This window comes from Carcharhinus amblyrhynchos, unplaced genomic scaffold, assembly GCF_965287045.1.
Source record: "Carcharhinus amblyrhynchos unplaced genomic scaffold, sCarAmb.v2.hapA scaffold_744, whole genome shotgun sequence".
NCBI classification, from domain to species: Eukaryota; Metazoa; Chordata; class Chondrichthyes; order Carcharhiniformes; family Carcharhinidae; genus Carcharhinus; species Carcharhinus amblyrhynchos.
In genome coordinates, this window is record NW_027650484.1 from 48,344 (window position 1) to 68,219 (window position 19,876).

At 50.2% G+C, this 19,876-nt stretch overlaps 1 protein-coding gene across 1 annotated transcript in view; it reads right to left on the reverse strand.

The window, feature by feature from the left end:
- The window catches only part of LOC145340047 (maestro heat-like repeat-containing protein family member 1), a 67,437-nt gene extending 47,877 nt beyond the window's left edge, over nucleotides 1-19,560 (reverse strand). The window contains exons 1-7 of the mRNA XM_080184465.1: nucleotides 19,526-19,560; nucleotides 13,160-13,457; nucleotides 5,272-5,417; nucleotides 4,480-4,611; nucleotides 2,581-2,743; nucleotides 1,078-1,176; nucleotides 321-472 (exon numbers count right to left, since the gene is read on the reverse strand). Of these exons, the coding sequence (XP_080040591.1) occupies nucleotides 321-472; nucleotides 1,078-1,176; nucleotides 2,581-2,743; nucleotides 4,480-4,611; nucleotides 5,272-5,417; nucleotides 13,160-13,181 (714 nt within the window). The 5' untranslated portion in view covers nucleotides 13,182-13,457; nucleotides 19,526-19,560. The remainder of the gene's footprint in view (nucleotides 1-320; nucleotides 473-1,077; nucleotides 1,177-2,580; nucleotides 2,744-4,479; nucleotides 4,612-5,271; nucleotides 5,418-13,159; nucleotides 13,458-19,525) is intronic.
- Nucleotides 19,561-19,876: the final 316 nt, after the last annotated feature.

Consider the following 19,876-nt stretch of genomic DNA (forward strand, 5'->3'; position numbering starts at 1 on the left):
CTCCCTCCCCCCCACACACACTCCTCCTCACTCCCTCACCAACCTCCCTCCCCCCCACACACACTCCTCCTCACTCCCTCACCAACCTCCCTCCCCCCCACACACACTCCTCCTCACTCCCTCACCAACCTCCCTCCCCCCCACACACACTCCTCCTCACCCCCTCACCAACCTCCCTCCCCCCACACACTCCTCCTCACCCCCTCACCAGCCTCCCTCCCCCTGCACACTCCTCCTCACCCTGTTTCCTCCCAACTCCCTCATACCCACCAACCTCTCCCCTTTACCCCATTTTCCTCAACCCGCTCCCTCCCCCTCACCTTGGTCTCTTTGTGTTGCAGCCACACATTGAAGAGAATCTCGTACGAGGCGTAGATCTCGCTGGAGAAGGCGTCCTTCCTGACCGTGGGGTCTGGGGCTTTGTCCAGGTTGGCCAAGTACTCCAGGATACTCTCACTGAAATGTCCCAGAGCTGCAACCCCGACAACGGACAAAGGAATGGGGACAAATTAGTCCAGCCCTGAATAATAATCAATAAACATCCAGAGGTATGGTGCAGACACTACGGCTCATCCATGCCAGCTCCCTGCAGACCAATCCATTCAGTCTCTCAATCAAATCAAACTCTGCTCAAATTACTTTTCAAAATCATTCATCATCACTGCTTCCATCACCCGCATAAATAGCGAATTCCACTCATTAATATCAGACAAAAGGCCCCAATATAAACAAACATTTTTTTATATTCAATCCAGTTCACCCACCACACCACCCTATACTGTCCCCATCAAACACTCCCAGGACAGGTACAGCACGGGGTTAGATACAGAGTAAAGCTCCCTCTACACTGTCCCCCCATCAAACACTCCCAGGACAGGTACAGCACGGGGTTAGATACAGAGTAAAGCTCTCTCTACACTGTTCCCATCAAACACTCCCAGGACAGGTACAGCACGGGGTTAGATACAGAGTAAAGCTCCCTCTACACTGTCCCCATCAAACACTCCCAAGACAGGTACAGCACGGGGTTAGATACACAGTGAAGCTTGCTGCGCCCGTTACAGATAAATCTCTTACCAATGGTGAAGACAGATTTCATTGTGTCCTGCTTTGCCATTCCCAGCATTGGCAGCATTGTTCCCAGGATAGCAGTCAGGAAGGGCACCATACCGTACACTGAGGAACAAACCCAACAGTCAGCACAGCAGCAACTAAACATTACAACTGTTCATGTGTCCAAAAATATGGAAACTAACCCGTCCAATTTGAACGTGGTACATGGAGAGAGAGCATTTTTTTTGTTGTTTTTAATTACTCATCCCTAATTACTCTTGAAAAGGTGGTGAGCTACCTCCTTGGACCGCTGCAGTCCCTGAGGTGTAGGTGCACCCACAATGCTGTTAAGGAGGCAGTTCCAGGATTGTGACCCAGCGACAGTGAAGGAACGGCCGATATATTTCCAAGTCAGGATGGTGAGTGGCTTGCAGGGGAGCTTGCTGTCAGGGGTGTTCCCATGTATCTGCTGCCCTTGTCCTGCTGGATGGAAGTGGTCGTGGGTTTGAAAGGTGCTGCCTAAGTATATTTGATGAATTGCTGCAGCGCCTCTTGTAGATAGTACACACTGCTGCTACTGAGCGTCAGTGATGGAGGGAGCGGATGTTTGTAGATGTGGTGCCAATCAAGTTTTGTCCTGGATGGTGTTGAGCTTCTTGAGTGTTGTTGGAGCTGCACCCATCCAGGCAAATGGGGAGTATTCCATCACATTCCTGACTTGTGCCTTATAGATAAGGGATAGGCTTTGGGGAGTCAGGGGGTGAGTTACGCACTGCAGTATTCCCAGTCTCTGACCTGCTGTTGTAGCCACTGTGTTTATGTGGGGAGTTCAGTTGAGTTTCTGGTCAATGGTAACATCAAGGATGTTGACAGTGGGGGGATTCAGTGATGGTAACACCATTGAATGTCAAGGGGCAGTGGTTAGGGTGTCTCTTATTGGTGATGGTCATTGCCTGGCGTTTGTGTGGACAGATATTTCTTGCCACTTATCAGCCCAAGCATGGATACTGTCCAGACCTTGTTGCATTTGAACATGGACTGCTTCAATATTGAGGAGTCGCGAATGGTCCCTGTCAGAGCGTTCACCCCATCTACGAGGCCCTGACATCACCACGGGCTGGCCAGCTATTCAGTTGCAGCGGCATCACAGAACAGACCAATCCCATTCTGATCGATTACCAGCAGGAACACCTGGGCCCAACAGCACACACAGTGCAGAAACACGCACAGAGCATTCTGTTACTGGCAAGCCTCCCAGCCCACAGGGACAACTGCTGCCTCCCACTGGCCCAGAGGCACGGCTGCCACACCCCGCACCACCCCCACCCCCCCCAGCCTGGAGGCACAGCTGCTGCCCCTCCCCCGGCCCAGAGACACAGCTGCTGCCCCTCCCCCAGCCCAGAGGCACAGCTGCCGCCCCCCACCCCCAAGTTACAATAAAGGTGGCACTGTGTGGACAGTAGCCCCCTTCAAACCTCAGCGCTGGGAAGGGACAAACAAGGAACTTTCTAGAATCAAAGACCTCACCGTTGGCTGTGGAGAGATTGGCCAGAGTGTGAACCACGAAGTAGTGAGGCAGGATCCCGGGCTGGAACTTCTGCAGAATCTCCTCCATCACCTCATTGATGAACCTGCAGCCCAAAGCCACGAGCAGCTTACTGGCAGCTTCCTGCCAGTCCGGGAGCACCTCCTGAGATAGAGTAAACAGCACACAGGTAAACATCGAGAGAGACAGAGACATCCCACCCTGCCTCCCCCCAACTGTCAGGAAGACAGCCTGTACACAAACTGTACACAAACTCCACCGTCACTGCACAGTTCCTGTGTCGACACAACTGACCTCACTACTCAACAACCTGCTTTACAGCAACTCGGAGCAGAAGGCGGCCATTCAGCCCCTCAAACCTGCTCCACCATTCATGATGATCATGGCTGATCTCATCTCAGACTCAACTCCACTTTCCTGCCTGTTCTCTACAACCCTCCAACCCATTAAAAACCTATCTTCCCCCTCCTGAAATGTACTCAATGTCCTGGCATGCACCGCACTCTGGGCTAGTGAATTCCACAGGTTCACCATGCTTTGAGAGAAGTCATTTCTCCCCATCTCTGTTTTAAACATTATCCTACAAGAACATAAGAAATAGAAGCAGGAGTAGGCCATCTAGCCCTTCGAGCCTGCCCCGCCATTCAATAAGATCATGGCTGATCTGAAGTGGCTCAGTTCCACTTTCCCGCTTTCTCCCCATAACCCTTAATTCCCTTGTCTGTCAGAAATCGTAAAACTATGACCTTCTGTTCTAGATTGCCCCCCCCCCGAGGAAACATCTTCTTCAGGTCTACTTCGTCAATCCCCCTTTTCACCTTATGTATCTCAATCTCACGGGATCCAGGGTGAGTTGGCTAAATGGATACAAAATTGGCTTGATGACAGAAGACTGGATGGTTGTAGAGGATTGTTTTTCAAACTAGAGGCCTGTGACCAGCAATGTGCCTCAGGGATCAGTGCTGGGCCCACTGTTATTTGTTATTTATATTAAAGATTTGGATGAGAATTTAGTAGGCATGGTTAGTAAGTTTGCAGATGACACCAAGATTGGTGGCATCGTGAATAGTGAAGAAAGTTATCTCCAATTGCAATGGGATCTTGATCAATTGGGCCAGTGGGCTGACGAATGGCAGATGGAGTTTAATTTAGACAAACACGAGGTGATGCATTTTGGTAGATCGAACCAGGACAGGACTTACTCAGTTAATGGTAGGGTACTGGGGAGTGTTGTCAAACAGAGCAACCTCGGGGTGCAGCTTAGTTCCTTGAAAGTGGCGTCACAGGTAGGTAGGGTGATGAAGACAGCATTTGACATTTGGATAGGTACATGGATTTAGGAAAGGGTTTAGAGGGATATGGGCCAAACTCAGGTAAATGGGACTAGCTCAGTTTAGGAAACCTGGTTGGCATAGAAACCCTACAGTGCAGAAGGAGGCCATTCGGCCCATCAAGTCTGCACTGACCACAATCCTACCCAGGCCCTACCCCCATTTCCCTAATATTTACCCACTAATCCCTCTAACCTACGCATCTCATGAATCTAAGGGGCAACTTTTAGCACGGCCAATCAACCTAACCCGCACATCTTTGGACTGTGGGAGGAAACCGGAGCACCCGGAGGAAACCCATGTTGATACGGGGAGAATGTGCGAACTCCACCCAAACAGTGACCCAAGGCCAGGTCCCTGGTGCTGTGAGGCAGCAGTGCCACCATGCTGCCCTCAGAGCAGAGGAAGGTAATTAGCTGCAATGTCTTCTACTCACAAACCCCAGTTGACTATGATGACCCCCATGTTTGAACAGCCAATCACAACAGGCAGAAAGAGCACTTGTCCTTGTACGGTGCGCACGGGAGATTGATGAAAGTGGCAAACTACCTTCGACCTGGTCATTTCTTCTGAAGCCAAGGAGATGACCATCCTGGCCAGCGATTGGTCCAGCTGGTCGATGGTCTCCTTGACGATGGCCTCCATACTTTGGAGAATGATGATGCGATGAACATGGACCAGCTGCAGAAACAGAACAGAGATTTGCTGAAGGGATTTAAAATCACATTTGCAGAGAAACCGTGCCCACTGGAGGATGGATCCAGAGGCAGATGGTTAGGCCGATTGGTAAAAGTAGCAATAGCGACATGAGGAGAAACATTTCTACACAGCAACTGGTCATCACTGTCTGAGAGTGTGGTGGAGACAGATTCACACAGCGAGTGGTTAGGATCTGGAATGTACTGTCTGACTGTGTGGTGGAGACAGATTCAATTGCAGCTTTCAAAAGAGAATTGTGTCAGTTTTAAGTTTATTTACTGATGTGGGAGTCGCTGGCAATGCCAGCAGGTGATATTCATCAACTGAGTGGTAGAGGGCAGTTAATCATCAACCACACTGCTGTGGCTCCGCAGTCACGTGTAGGCCAGACCGGGTAACGATGGCAGATTTCCTTCCCTAAAGGACATTAGTGAACCAAATGGGTTTTTCCGACAATTGACAACGGTTTCATGGTCATCAGTAAATTCTTAATTCCAGATATTTTTTATTGAATTCAAATTTCACCAGCTGCCGTGGGGGGGGATTGGATTGGAGCCAGCGCAGTTTGGATTAAACCAGATAGTGTGTATTGGAGGCTGGGGAACGCTATCCGACAAGCAAGACGCAGGCTCTGTGACCTACCTTGCTGTGCTTGGTGAGGTACGAGTGACAAGCCAGGAGGACCAGCCTGGGATGATGGTAGCCCAGTTCCCGAAGGGCCTGTGATACTTCCTGTCGGACAGACTCATCCTTATCGAATGCTGCGTCAATCAGTGCTATAGAGAACGCTGTGTAGAGAAAATCAGAGAATTCATTAACCCAGCAATACTGCCGTCATCACTCCAACACCCATTTAAGTCACACCTCAGAATATCCCAGCACCGCACAGGAGTAACTCTCAAACTCTGACACCATGCTGCACGTAGCGATATTACAGGAGACAATTAAAACCTGCTCAAACCTTCATTAGAGAGTAATGAATTGATTGGAGATAGTCAACATGGTTTTGTGGAGGGTAGGTCATGCCTTACTAACCTTATTGAGTTTTTTGAGAAAGTGACCAAAGAGGTGGATGGGGGTAAGGCAGTTGACGTGGTATATATGGCCTTTAATAAGGCGTTTGATAAGGTTCACCATGGAAGGCTTCTGCAGAAAATGCAGATGTATGGGATTGAGGGTGATTTAGGTAATTGGATCAGGAATTGGCTAGCAGATAGGAGACAGAGGGTGGTGGTTGATGGTAAATATTCGTCATGGAGTTCAGTTACAAGTGGTGTGCCTCAGGGATCTGTTTTGGGGCCACTGCTGTTTGTAATTTTTATAAATGATCTGGATGAGGGTATAGTTGGGTGGATCAGTAAATTTGCTGATGACACCAAAGTCGGAGGTGTGGTAGATAGTGAGGAAGGGTGTCATAGTTTACAGGGAGACTTGGACAAGTTGCAGAGCTGGGCCGAGAGGTGACGGATGGAGTTTAATGTGGAAAAGTGTGAGGTAATTCACTTTGGCAGGAATAACAGATGTGTCGAGTATAGGGCTAACGGTAGGACTCTGAATAGTGTGGATGAACAGAGGGATCTAGGTGTATGTGTACATAGATCCCTGAAAGTTGGGAATCAAGTAGATAGGGTTGTTAGGAAGGCATACGGTGTCTTGGCATTTATTGGTAGGGGGATTGAATTTAGGAGTCGCAGTGTCATGTTGCAACTGTACAAAACTCTGGTGCGGTCGCACTTGGAGTACTGTGTGCAGTTCTGGTCCCCACATTATAGGAAGGATGTGGAGGCTTTGGAGAGGGTGCAGAGGAGGTTTACCAGGATGTTGCCTGGTATGGAGGGGAGGTCCCATGAGGAGAGACTGAGGGATTTGAGGTTGTTTTCGTTAGAAAGGCGGCGGCTAAGAGGGGATCTTATTGAAACATATAAGATGATTAGAGGTTTAGATAGGGTGGACAGTGATAGCCTTTTTCCTCGGATGGAGAAAGCTAGCACGAGGGGGCATAGCTTTAAATTAAGGGGTGGTAGTTATAGGACGGATGTCAGAGGTAGGTTCTTTACCCAGAGGGTGGTGAGGGATTGGAATGCCCTGCCTGCTGCAGTTGTAAATGCGCCTAGTTTGGGGGCGTTTAAGAGATCCGTGGATAGGTTTATGGATGGAAAGGGATTGGTTTAGGTTAGAGGGTCATTGCTTTTTAATTGGTCGGCGCAACATCGTGGGCCGAAGGGCCTGTTCTGCGCTGTAATGTTCTATGTTCAAACAGGGAGGGAGAACCTAAAAGCAGGACAGCGGTGGTTCCCCTGTAGTGAGGCTAATCACAAGACCATAACAAGGGGAGCACAGAGATCCAAGGGGGATTGTGAAGCTGGAGATGAGAGTGTTAAAGTGATGAAGGGGCCAGAATCTCAGATTACTACAGTGTAGAAGAGACCCTTCAGCCTATCGAGTCTGCACTGACACACGAAATACCCTGAACTCCCACCTAATCCCACTTGCCAGCACCTGGCCCAAAGCCTTGAACGTTATGGCAGATGAACTACTCATCCAGGTACTACTGAAAGGATGTGAGGCATCCCACCTTGACCACCCTCCCAGGCAACGCATTCCAGACCCTCACCACCCTCTGGGGAAAAAAAGCTTTTCCTCAAATCCCAACTAAGTCTTCCACCCCTCACTTTTAACTTGTGTCCCCTCGGGTGCCACCAATCTTGGTGTCAGCTGCAAACTTACTACCGTGCCTCCTATATTCTCATCCAAATCATTAATATAAATGACAAATAACAGTGAACCCAGCACTGATCCCTCAGGCACACCACTGGTCACAGGCCTCCAGTTTGACAACCACCCTCTGGCTTCTGTCAAGAACGCCTTCAAGAATGTCCGCATTCTGTCAAGAAGCCAATTTTGTATCCATTTAGATACTACACGCTGGGTCCTGTGAGATTTAACCTTATTCAACAACCTACCATGTGGTACCTAGATAACAAACATCAGGTTCCTATTCATTGGCAACAGCTCAGCCTTTAACATCATTATTCCTACAAACCTCACCTCCAAACTCCGTGGCCTGGGCCTCAGCACCTCCCTCTGCGACTGGATCCTGAAGTTCCTAACTCACAGACCACAATCAGTAAGGATAGGCAACAACACCTCCTCCCACGATCGTCCACACCGGTGCTCCACAAGACTGTTTCCTACTATATTCCTTACATAGTATGACCGTGTGGCCAAATTCCTCTCCAACTTGACTTTTAAGTTTGCTGACGACACCACCGTAGTGAGTTGGATCTCAAACGATGTTGAGACAGAGAACAGGAATGAGATAGAGAACCTGGTGAACTGGTGCGGCAATAAGTCCTTTTCCCAGGACTGAAATGGCTGCCACAAAAGGACACAGGTTTAGGGTGCTGGGGAGTAGGTACACAGGAGATGTCAGGAGTATGTTTTTCACTCAGAGGGTGGTGGGTGCCTGGAATCGGCTGCCGTCAGTGGTGGTGGAGATGGATTCGATAGGGTCTTTTAAGAGACTTCTGGATCAGTACATAGGACTTAATAGGATTGAGGGTTACAGGTAAGCCCAGTAGGTAGGGATATGTTTGGCACAATTTGTGGGCCAAAGGGCCTGTTTGTGCTGTAGTTTTTCTATGTTCTAATAATCTTTCCCTCAGTGTCAACAAAACAAAGATTACCATCAACTTCAGGAAGTGTAGAAGAGAACACGTCCCTGTCTATATTAACATCCCTTTGCAATCAATGCCAACCTCCCATTTGCCTTTTTTATTACATGCTGCACCTGCATACCAACTTTGTGATTTATGAACACAGACACCCAAATCCCTCTGCCTGGACGCATTTTGAATCTTTCTATTTAGGTAACAATTAGTCTATTTTTTTCTGCTAAAATGGATAACCTCTCACTTATCCACATTAAACTCCATCTGACAAAATTTGGCCCACTCTCCTAGCCTATCTATATCCCTCTGTAAAATCTTTATCTCCTCTTCACTGCCTCTTTCCCACCTATTTTAGTATCATCTGCAAATTTTACGATGTTACACTCTGTTCTTCCTTACAGATCATTTATATAGATTGTAAACAGTTAAGGTCTGAGGACTGGCCTCTGCGTCGCACCGCTAGTCACTGACTGCCAATCAGAAAAAGACCCATTTATGCAAGCTCTTTGCTTCCTGTCTGCTAACCAGCTTTCTATCCATCTCAAGACATTATCTGCAATCCCATTTGCTTTGACTTTACATAGTAGTCTGTTATGCGAGACATTATCAAAAGCCTTCTGAAAGTCTAAATAAACCACATCCACTGGTTCTGCTCGATCAACTCTAATAGTTACATCCTCAAAAAATTCCAGTAGATTCATCAAGCATAGTTTCCCCCTTATAAATCCACGCTGGCTTTGTCTGATTATATTGTAGAATCCCTACAGTGCAGAAGGCGGCCATTCAACCCATTGATTCTGCACCGATAACAATCCCATCCATCCCGTAGACTCACGTGTTTACCCGGCTAGTTCCCTGACACTAAAAGGCAATTTAGTATGGCCAATCAACCTAACCAGCATATCTTTGGATTGTGGGAGGAAACCAGAGCATCCGGAGGAAGCTCAACAGACATGGGGAGAAGACGTAAACTCCACACAGTGTACCAAGCCAGGAATCAAACCCAGGTCCTTGGCACTGCGAGGCAGCAGTGCTATTCACTGTGCTATCATGCCGCCCACTGCTTTCCAAATACTGAATTATGAAATCCTTGATAATAGACTTAAGCAACTTCCCCAATAGGGCGTTAGGCTCACTGGTCTGTAGTTCCTTGTTTTCTTTCCATCTCCCTTTTTGAATAGCAGGCTTACATTAGCTACCCTCCAATCTGTAGGAACTATTCCAGAACTTCCCTAAGTATTCTGGGATGACATTTACCAGGACCTGGAGATTTATCCACCTTCAATCTCATCAATTTCCCCAAAACCATTACCCTACTAATGCTGATTTCCTTTAGTTCCTCACTAAAACTTGTTTCTCTCAGCACTTCCAGTACACTATTCATGTCTTCCTTTGTGAAGGCTGAAGTACAAATTTAATCCCTCAACCATTTCTTTATTCCCCTTTATGATTTCCCATTTTTGACTGGAAGAGGCCTACATTCGTTTTTGTCAATCTTTTTCTCTTTACGTAACTACAGAAACTTTTAGTCAGATTTTATGTTCCCCATCAGCTTATTTTCATACTCGATTTTTCCCTTAATCAATCCATTTCTCCTCCTTTGAATGTTAAACTGCTCCCAATCCTCAGGCTTATTTCTTTCTCTTGCCAATTTAGATGCTTCTTCCTTGAATCTAATGCTGTCTCTAATTTGCCTTCTAAGCCATGGTGTGACCACAATTCCTTTACCACTCTTGCGCCAAACAAGAACAAACAACTTCTGGAGTTCACCAATTTGAATTTTAAATGCTTACCACTGCCCATCCTTTCGGTAATCTCCTCCAGCACCTACAAACCCCTATTCTCTCTAACCTCCTCCAGCCCTACAACCCTCCCTATCTCTCTATCCTCCTCCAGCCCTACAACCCTCCCTATCTCTCTATCCTCCTCCAGCCCTCCCTATCTCTCTAACCTCGTCCTGCCCTACAACCCTCCTTATCTCTCTAACCTTCTCCAGCCCCGACACCTTCTTCCTATCTCTTTAACCTCCTCCAGTCCCAACATCCTCTCCCTATCACTGTAACCTCCTCCAGCCCTTATACACTTTCCCTACATCTAACCTCCTTCAGTCCCTACAAACCTCTCCCTATCTCTAACCTCCACCAGCCCTGACAACCCCCTCCCTATCTCTGTAACCTCCTCCAGGCCCTACAATCCCCTCCCTATCACTACCCTCCACCAGCCCTGACAACCCCCTCCCTATCTCTGTAACCTCCTCCAGGCCCTACAACTCCCTCCCATCACAGAATTGTCACAGCAATGGAGGAAGCATTTCAGTCCCTTTTAATCTTTTGATTGAAGCTGCCTCCACCACACCCTCGGGGAAGGCATTTCACAACTTAACCACTCGCTGGGCGAAGAAATATTTTCTCATCACATTTGTGTCTCTTGTAACCACTTTGAACCGCTCGATGAAACAGTGATTTATGAGCAGGAACACTTTCCACCTATCCACTCTGTCCTGCGCGCCGGCTGGAGGGACAGGGCTGAGGGGGGCCGCGCGCTTTGAGGCACTTAACTGAGGGGCTTTCAATCTCTGGCTGATGTACATGATCCCAAGTTCACAGACTGCAATGTGTCCCAGAGTGAGTGAGAAACATATCGCTGTTCATCACTGCATTGCTGCCTGTATTCCACTGGCTTTCCAGTGTTCCTGCATTTCCACTGGAACTTTTCCTCTGTCCTCTCCGGACCCTGGGGAAATCCCACTGTTCTCTAAATAATGCCTGTGGTGGAACCCATTCACTCCTCCCCCGGAAGGGAGGGACAGAGCATCAGCGTAACAGAATAAAAGCAAAATACTGCAGGTGCTGGAATTGGAAACAAGTAGTACATCAGTGGAGACAGATTCCAGCTAACATTTGGAGTCCGAGTGACAACGTGGTCACACAGGCTGAGGTTTTCCAGCATTTTCTGCTTCTGCATCAGTTTAAGGGGATGTAAAAGATTGTGCGTTTCGCCACCAGCTCAATGAAGGGATGGATAATGGAGACTTTCTTACCCAGGATCCTCCACGGGAATGAAACCACTCTATCCGCCATCTTGGAAGGTGCGTGATATGGCGGAAAGGGCCGGGGGGGGCAGATCCCAGCAGGAGAAGGGAGGGGGTGAGGGAAGGGTCAGGAGGTGTAACCAGGGCTGTTAATTGATGGCAGAATGGCTAGGCAGGGGGGTGAAGTGAATATAGAGACAAACCTGAATACACATTTTAAATTCGCTGCACTGAACGATGGTTTCAATGATTGAGTAAAATAGTAGAGAGCGATACATTCAGATGGTTCACCACTGTAATTCCGGGGATGAAGGGGTTTGCAGCAAGGTTTAAACAGGTCAGGGCCGTCCCCATTGGAAAAGAACTAAAGGTGACCTCATTCAAACAGATAACATTCTAGAACTAGGGGTAAAAATGAGAGTTGGGGGGTCTCCCAATGAAGACAGAGGTGAGGAGGAATCTCTCCTTCGCTGACAGCAGTGGGGGCTGCGGCTCAGTGAATATGTCCGAGATGGAGTTAGAGACAATTTTGATCAAGGACGCGGTTCGCGGGACAGACATGAAGGCGAAAGGGAAGGTCAGCAATGATCTTACTGGCTGGCACGGCAGACCCGAGGGGTCAAATGGCCTCCTCCTGTCTCGGGTCGCAGGCTTTGCAGTCAAGGTCAGCTGTTCTGTTCAGTTGATTTCTCACAGTCACAAAGCTTACATTAACACTGCAATGAAGTTACTGTGAAAATCTCTAAATTGCCACACTCCGGCGCCTGTTCAGGTACACTGAGGGAGAATTTAACACGGCCAATGCACCCTAGCCAGCACGGCTTTCAAACAGTGAGGAAACCGGAGGACCTGGAGGAAACCCACACAGACACGGGGAGAACGTGCAGACTCTGCAGACAGTGACCCAAGCCAGAAATCAAACCCAGCTCCCTTGCACTGTGAGACAGCAGTGCCAATAACTGTGTCACCATGCTGTCCTAGTTGACCCTGTCAAGGGCAGGAACAGTTGGTATTTAAACAGCCCGTTATCACATCTCACTATCACATCTCACAGCACCATCACAATGGGAGACCGGGAGGGCAAGCTGCATTCGCAATAGTATTAGCGATAGCTCACTTTGCACCAATGTCTCACTCAAATCACAGCAGACTTGGGTAACTAGTTTTAGATAACACTTGTGCTCCGGTTAATGCTGCGTTTGGCATTAACTGGAGCGCCACCCCGCCAGTCAGAGGGTCCACGCCGAGGGAGCGCCGCACTGTCAGTCAGAGGGTCCGTGCTGAGGGAGCGCCGCACTGTCAGTCAGAGGGTCCGTGCTGAGGGAGCGCCGCACTGTCAGTCAGAGGGTCCGTGCTGAGGGAGCGCCGCACTGTCAGTCAGAGGGTCCGTGCTGAGGGAGCGCCGCACTGTCAGTCAGAGGGTCCGTGCTGAGGGAGCGCCGCACTGTCAGTCAGAGGGTCCGTGCTGAGGGAGCGCCGCACTGTCAGTCAGAGGGTCCGTGCTGAGGGAGCGCCGCACTGTCAGTCAGAGGGTCCGTGCTGAGGGAGCGCCGCACTGTCAGTCAGAGGGTCCGTGCTGAGGGAGCGCCGCACTGTCAGTCAGAGGGTCCGTGCTGAGGGAGCGCCGCACTGTCAGTCAGAGGGTCCGTGCTGAGGGAGCGCCGCACTGTTGAAGCAGCCAGCAACCTTCTCACTCAGCACTCTAAGTGATTCCACAGGAATGTGGTGAGACAGAAACATTTTTCATTGACAACACTGGAGCTGTTGGGGATGACAGACTGTCACATTATCAGACACACGCGGAGGACAGATGGAATAAAGCTCTCACCTTCTGTGTAGTTTGTTCCCATTCTGAAGCCTCGTTAACATGGAGTATTTCTTTTCAATTCCTTCTTCATTTAGTTCAAAGTTCTTTTCTAATTAATTCTCTCGATGTTGAATGGGCAGCTTTCAGGCAGTTGCTGAGATTTTTCGTCCGGCCTTCCTGCAGTGCCCCACACACAATCTCCCTCAGTAATACGTAACCCAGAGTCGAGTCAGGCCCACAGCCTGAGACTGCACAGCATCAACAACACAGCTCCCAAGATCTGCTCAGATCAGCTCACCCCGTTGCTGCTCCCTGCAAACTGACCAGAATAAAACACATCAACACAAGCTCCTCTCCAATCCTGCAACCTCTCCCTCCCGTGTGCCTAACAGCTTCTCCAACACAAACTCACCCAGTCTATCACGAGCCCTGGCACTCCATTACATCCCACACACCGTCCCTTTCACCCAGCCCTGCACAGCCTCTCAGGTGCACCACACCATGCCTCTCACACCCAACCCCCACCACCCCTGTTCCCTCTCACTACCCCCATCCCCCTTCTCTCTCACCACCCTCAGCTTCCCCCCTCACCGCTCTCTCCCCCACTCCCTCTTGATAAAACAGTAGGACAGCGGCCAGCACTGCTGTCTGACAGCAGGGCTAATTGGACCTGGGTTTGATTCCCGGCTTGGGTCACTGTCTGTGTGGAGTTTGCACATTCTCCTCGTGTGCCCCAGGGGTCGGTGCTGGGGCCTCAGCTATTTACCATTTATATAGATGATCTGGAGGAGGGAACCGAGTGTAGGGTGTCGAAATTTGCTGATGACACCAAGATTGGGGGAAAGGCAAATTGTGCGGAGGGTGTGGAGAGTCTGCAGAAGGATCTAGATAGGCTGGGCGAATGGGCCAGGAAATGGCAAATGGAATTTAATGTTGGCAAGTGTGAGGTGGTCCACTTTGGTAGGAAGAATGGTAGGAAGGACTATTACTTACGTGGCGAAAAACTGCAGCAGGCGACGGTGCAGAGGGACCTCGGGGTCCTTGTGCATGAGTCGCAAAAACCCAGCCTGCAAGTGCAGCAGGTGGTCAGGAAGGCGAATGGGATGCTGGCCTTCATAGCGAGGGGGATTGAATATAAAAGTAGGGAGGTCTTGCTGCAGCTGTATAGGGCATTGGTGAGGCCGCAGCTGGAGTACTGTGTGCAGTTTTGGGCGCCGCACCTGCGCAAGGATATTTTGGCCCTGGAGGGAGTGCAGAGGAGGTTTACTAGGCTGATACCGGAGTTGAGGGGGTTGAGCTATGAGGAGAGGCTGAATAAACTGGGCTTGTACTCGTTAGAGTTTAGAAGAATGAGGGGAGATCTCATTGAGACGTATAAGATGATGAATGGGATGGATAGGATAGAGGTGGAAAGACTCTTCCCGCTCAAAAAAGACAGTAGGACTAGGGGGCACAGCCTCAAGATAAAGGGGGGGCGGTTCAGAACGGAGTTGAGGAGGAACTTCTTCACTCAAAGGGTGGTGAATCTCTGGAATTCTCTGCCCGTTGAAGTGGTGGAGGCTGCCTCGCTAAATATTTTTAAGAAGCGGGTTGATGGGTTTTTGATAAGAGAGGGGATTAAGGGTTATGGGGAGAGAGCGGGAAAGTGGAACTGAGCCACGACAGATCAGCCATGATCTTACTGAATGGCGGGGCAGGCTCGAAGGGCCAGATGGCCTACTCCTGCTCCTATTTCTTATGTTCTTATGTTCTTATGTTATGTCTGCGTGGGTTTCCTCAGGATGCTCCAGTTTCCTCCCACAGTCCAAACATGTGGGGGTTAGGTTGATTAGCTATGCTAAAATTGCCCCTTAGTGTCCTGAGATGCTTCGGTTAGAGGAATTAGTGGGTAAAATATGTAGGGATATGCAGGTAGGGCCTGGGTGGGATTGTGTTTGGTGCAGAATCGCTGGGCTGAAGGGCCTCTATCTGCACTGTAGGGTTCTATGATTCTATGAAAACCATACAAACCTGACAACACAGAATGAGGCCATCCAGCCCATCGAGTTTGCACTGACTCTCTGAAAGGGCTGCCCTATCCCTGTAACGATGTGGCATTTGACTGGGGTAAACACAGTAAGAAGTCTCACAACACCAGGTTAAAGTCCAACCAGTTTATTTGATAGTAATCCCACAAGCTTTCGGAAATGCTGTTCCTTCGTCAGGTATGTGGAAAGTTCTGATCAGAGAAGGTCATATAAAGTCACACACAGTTTACAGAATACTGATTAGAATGTGAACAGCTAACCTGCTGTTCAAGTCTTAAAGGTGCAGACAGTGTGAGTGGAGATAGCATTAAGCATAGGTTAAAGAGATGTGTATTGTCTCCAGGCAGGCCAGTAAGTGAAATGTTGCAAGATCAGGCAAGTCACGGGGGTTACAGATAGTGTGACATGAACCCAAGATCCCTGTTGAGACCGTCCTCACGTGTGCGGAACTTGGCTATCAGTCTCTGCTCAGCGACTCTGCACTGTCTTGTGTCGTGAAGGCTGCCTTGGAGAACGTTTAGCCGAAGTCCAGAGGCTGAATGCCCATGACCGCTGAAGTGTTCACCAACAGGAAGGGAACAATCTTGCCTGGTGATTGTCAAACAACCACACAACCTCAAACAGACCACTGTCCGCAGCAAACTACCCAGCCTTCAGGAGAACTGTGACCACAACACCACACAACCCTGCCACAGCAACCTCTGCAAGACATGCTGGCTCATCGATATGGATACCATCATCACACATGAGAACACCATCCACCAGGTACACGGTAAATACTCTTGCAACTCGGCCAACGTTGTCTACCTGATACGCTGCAGGAAAGGATGTCCCGAGGCAAGGTACATTGGGGAGACCATACAGACACTATGATAACGGATGAATGAACATCGCTCGACAATCACGAGGCAAGGCTGTCCCCTTCCTGTTGGCGAACACTTCAATGGTCACGAGCATTCGGCCTCTGACCTTCGGGTAAACATTCTCCAAGGCAGCCTTCACGACACAAGACAGCGCAGAGTCGCTGAGCAGAAACTGATAGCCAAGTTCTGCACATGTGAGAACGGTCTCAACAGGGATCTTGGGTTCATGTCACACTATCTGTAACCCCCGTGACTTGCCTGAACTTGCAACATTTCACTAACTGTCCTGTCTGGAGACAAGACACATCTCTTTAACCTATGCTTAATGCTATCTCCACTCACACTGTCTGCACCTTTAAGACTTGAACAGCAGGTTAGCTGTTCACATTCTAATCAGTATTCTGTAAACTGTGTGTGACTTTATATGACCTTCTCTGATCAGAACCTTTCACACACCTGACAAAGGAACAGTGTTTCTGAAAGCTTGTGGATTACTATCAAATAAACTGGTTGAATTTAACCTGGTGTTGTGAGACTTCTTACTGTGGCTATTCTTGTAACCTCAGACATTCACCATGATCCATCCACCAGGCCTGGACATCTTCGGACTGCGGGAGGAAACCCACACAGGTACGGGGAGAATGTGCAAGTTCCACACAGACAGCGACCCAAGCTGGGAATCGAGCATGGGTCCCTGGCACTGTGAGGCAGCAGTGTGCCACTATCTCCACCGCCCCCCACCCCCAATTGCTATTTACCCTTCTCTCTCTTACTCACTAGTCATAGAGTCATACAGTGCGGGAAAGGCCCTTAGGCCTATCAAGTCTGCACTGACAACTACCACCAGTGGTAGTCCCCTATCCTTGAATGTTTTGATATTTCAAGTGCTCAAATATTTTTTAAAGGTTGTTAGGTTTCCGGTCTCCATTATCTTCCCAGGCAGTGTATTTCTGATTGCCTCCAAATGAAAACACTTCTCAAATCCCCTCTGAATCTCCTGTCCCTCACTCTAAACCAATGCCCCCTCGTAATTTATCCCTCAACCAAGGGGAACACAACCCACCCTGTCCATACCCCTCATCACCTGATGCACCTTAGTCATGTCCCCCCCCCTCAGCCTTCTCTGCTCTGAAGGAAACAATCCAAGCCTTTCCTTATAGCTCAAATGCTCCATCCCAGGCAGCATCCTGGTGAACCTCCTCTGTACTCCCATCACATCTTCCTATAGTGAGGTGACCAGAACTGATTCTCCCGCTGTGGCCTAACCAACACTCTGTATGATTCCATCATTACCTCCTTGTTCTTGTAATTTATACCATGACTGATGAAAGCAACTATCCTACTCACTTTCAGGGATCTGTGAATAATTATTCCAAAATCCCTCTGAAATTCCCAGTGTCCTGCCATTCATTAAATACTCCCTCATCTTGTTCCTTTTCCCAAAAGTGCATCACCTTGCACATATCAGGGTCAGGATCCAACAGTGCAGGTGGTGGCCATTTGGCCCATCGAGACTGCACCAGCTGCAATACTGGCTCCTATCCCCAAACATTTACCCTAGCTAATCCCCCTGACACTGAGGGGCAATTTAGCATGGCCAATCCACCTAACCCACACACACATATCTTGGACTGGTTAAATACTGTCTACCACTGCTCTGCCCAATCTATCCTCCTGTAACCTACAACTATCTTCTTCACTATTAACCATCCTACCAAACATGGTGTTTGCAGGCTTTCTTAACATTCCCCTCACATTACCGTCGCTATCATTTACGTATATAACAAACAATAAGCGTTCCAGTTCTGATCCCTGTGGTACACCGCTGGACACCAGTCTCCAGTCACTCAGCCTTCTACCACACTACCCTTTGTGTGTTATTACTAAGCCAGTTTCTGACCTATCTATCCATCCCTCTTTCTCTCACTCACCCTCGCCGTCTTCCTCTTAGTCTCTGGATAAAAGCAAATTACTGCTGATGCTGGAATCTGAACCCAGAAGAGGAAACACCGGAAAATCTCAGCAGGTCTGGCAGCATCTGTGAGGAGAGAAAAGAGCTGATGTTTCGAGTCCAGATGATAATTGATAAAGGGTCATCTGGATCGAAACGTCAGCTCTTTTCTCTCCTTACAGATGCTGCCAGGCCTGCTGAGATTTTCTAGCATTTTTTCTTTTGGTTCCCTTTTAGTTCCCCTTGTCCCTATCCCTCCCTCTGTATCCTCTCCCTCTATTACTCACTCACTCTTATCCTTCTATCTCTCACTAACTCCCTCTCAAACTCTCTCACCCCCTTTATCTTTCACTCCACCATACATCTCTCCCTGTTTCTCTCACTCACTATCCCTATTCCTCCCTCCCTCTATTTCTCACATCCTCTCGCTCATTCCCTCCCTCACTCTATTTCTATCTCCCTTCCTATCTCTCCCCTCCCTCCCTCACCCACCCCCTCTCTCCCTCCCTCCCTCCCTCACCCACCCCCTCCCTCCCTCCCTCACCCACCCCCTCTCTCCCTCCCTCACCCACCCCCTCTCTCCCTCCCTCCCTCACCCACCCCCTCTCTCCCTCCCTCCCTCACCCACCCCCTCTCTCCCTCCCTCCCTCCCTCACCCACCCCCTCTCTCCCTCCCTCCCTCACCCACCCCCTCTCTCCCTCCCTCCCTCCCTCCCTCACCCACCCCCTCTCTCCCTCCCTCCCTCCCTCACCCACCCCCTCTCTCCCTCCCTCCCTCACCCACCCCCTCTCTCCCTCCCTCCCTCCCTCACCCACCCCCTCTCTCCCTCCCTCCCTCACCCACCCCCTCTCTCCCTCCCTCCCTCACCCACCCACCCCCTCTCTCCCTCCCTCCCTCACCCACCCCCTCTCTCCCTCCCTCCCTCCCTCACCCACCCCCTCTCTCCCTCCCTCCCTCCCTCACCCACCCCCTCCCTCCCTCCCTCACCCCCTCCCTCACCCACCCCCTCTCTCCCTCCCTCCCTCACCCACCCCCTCTCTCCCTCCCTCCCTCCCTCACCCACCCCCTCTCTCCCTCCCTCCCTCCCTCACCCACCCCCTCTCTCCCTCCCTCCCTCACCCACCCCCTCTCTCTCTCCCTCCCTCACCCACCCCCTCTCTCTCTCCCTCCCTCCCTCACCCACCCACCCCCTCTCTCCCTCCCTCCCTCACCCACCCACCCCCTCTCTCCCTCCCTCCCTCACCCACCCCCTCTCTCCCTCCCTCCCTCCCTCACCCACCCCCTCTCTCCCTCCCTCCCTCCCTCACCCACCCCCTCCCTCCCTCCCTCACCCCCTCCCTCACCCACCCCCTCTCTCCCTCCCTCCCTCCCTCACCCACCCCCTCTCTCTCCCTCCCTCACCCACCCCCTCTCTCCCTCCCTCCCTCACCCACCCCCTCTCTCCCTCCCTCCCTCAACCCCTCTCTCCCTATCCTCCCTCTCTACTCACTCACTATCCCTATCCCTCCCTCTCCCTCTCCCTCACTCCCTCTCACTCACTCTCACCTCTGCTTCCAGCTCCTTCGCCTCGCGAACACAGGTCACGTGATATTTCGGGTCACGTGCGGGTCACACAGGGCTCCGTGGCTCTGAGTTGTGCGCATGCTCACTCTCACTGTGACCATTGAAGGCATCGCCATCTTTCAGACAGGCAGCGCACAGCGCCCCCTGCGACTGGGAAGAGTAACAGCGCCATTGTTTCCCCTCCCTCCTCCACCCTCACTCTACTCATACCTCCACTCCTTCCTCACACCCTCACTCCCTCCATCACTGCATCACATCTTCATTAAGTCCCACCCTTTCTCCCTCCTTCCCTCATTACTCCATCCCTCACACTTTCACTCTCCCCTCATTCTT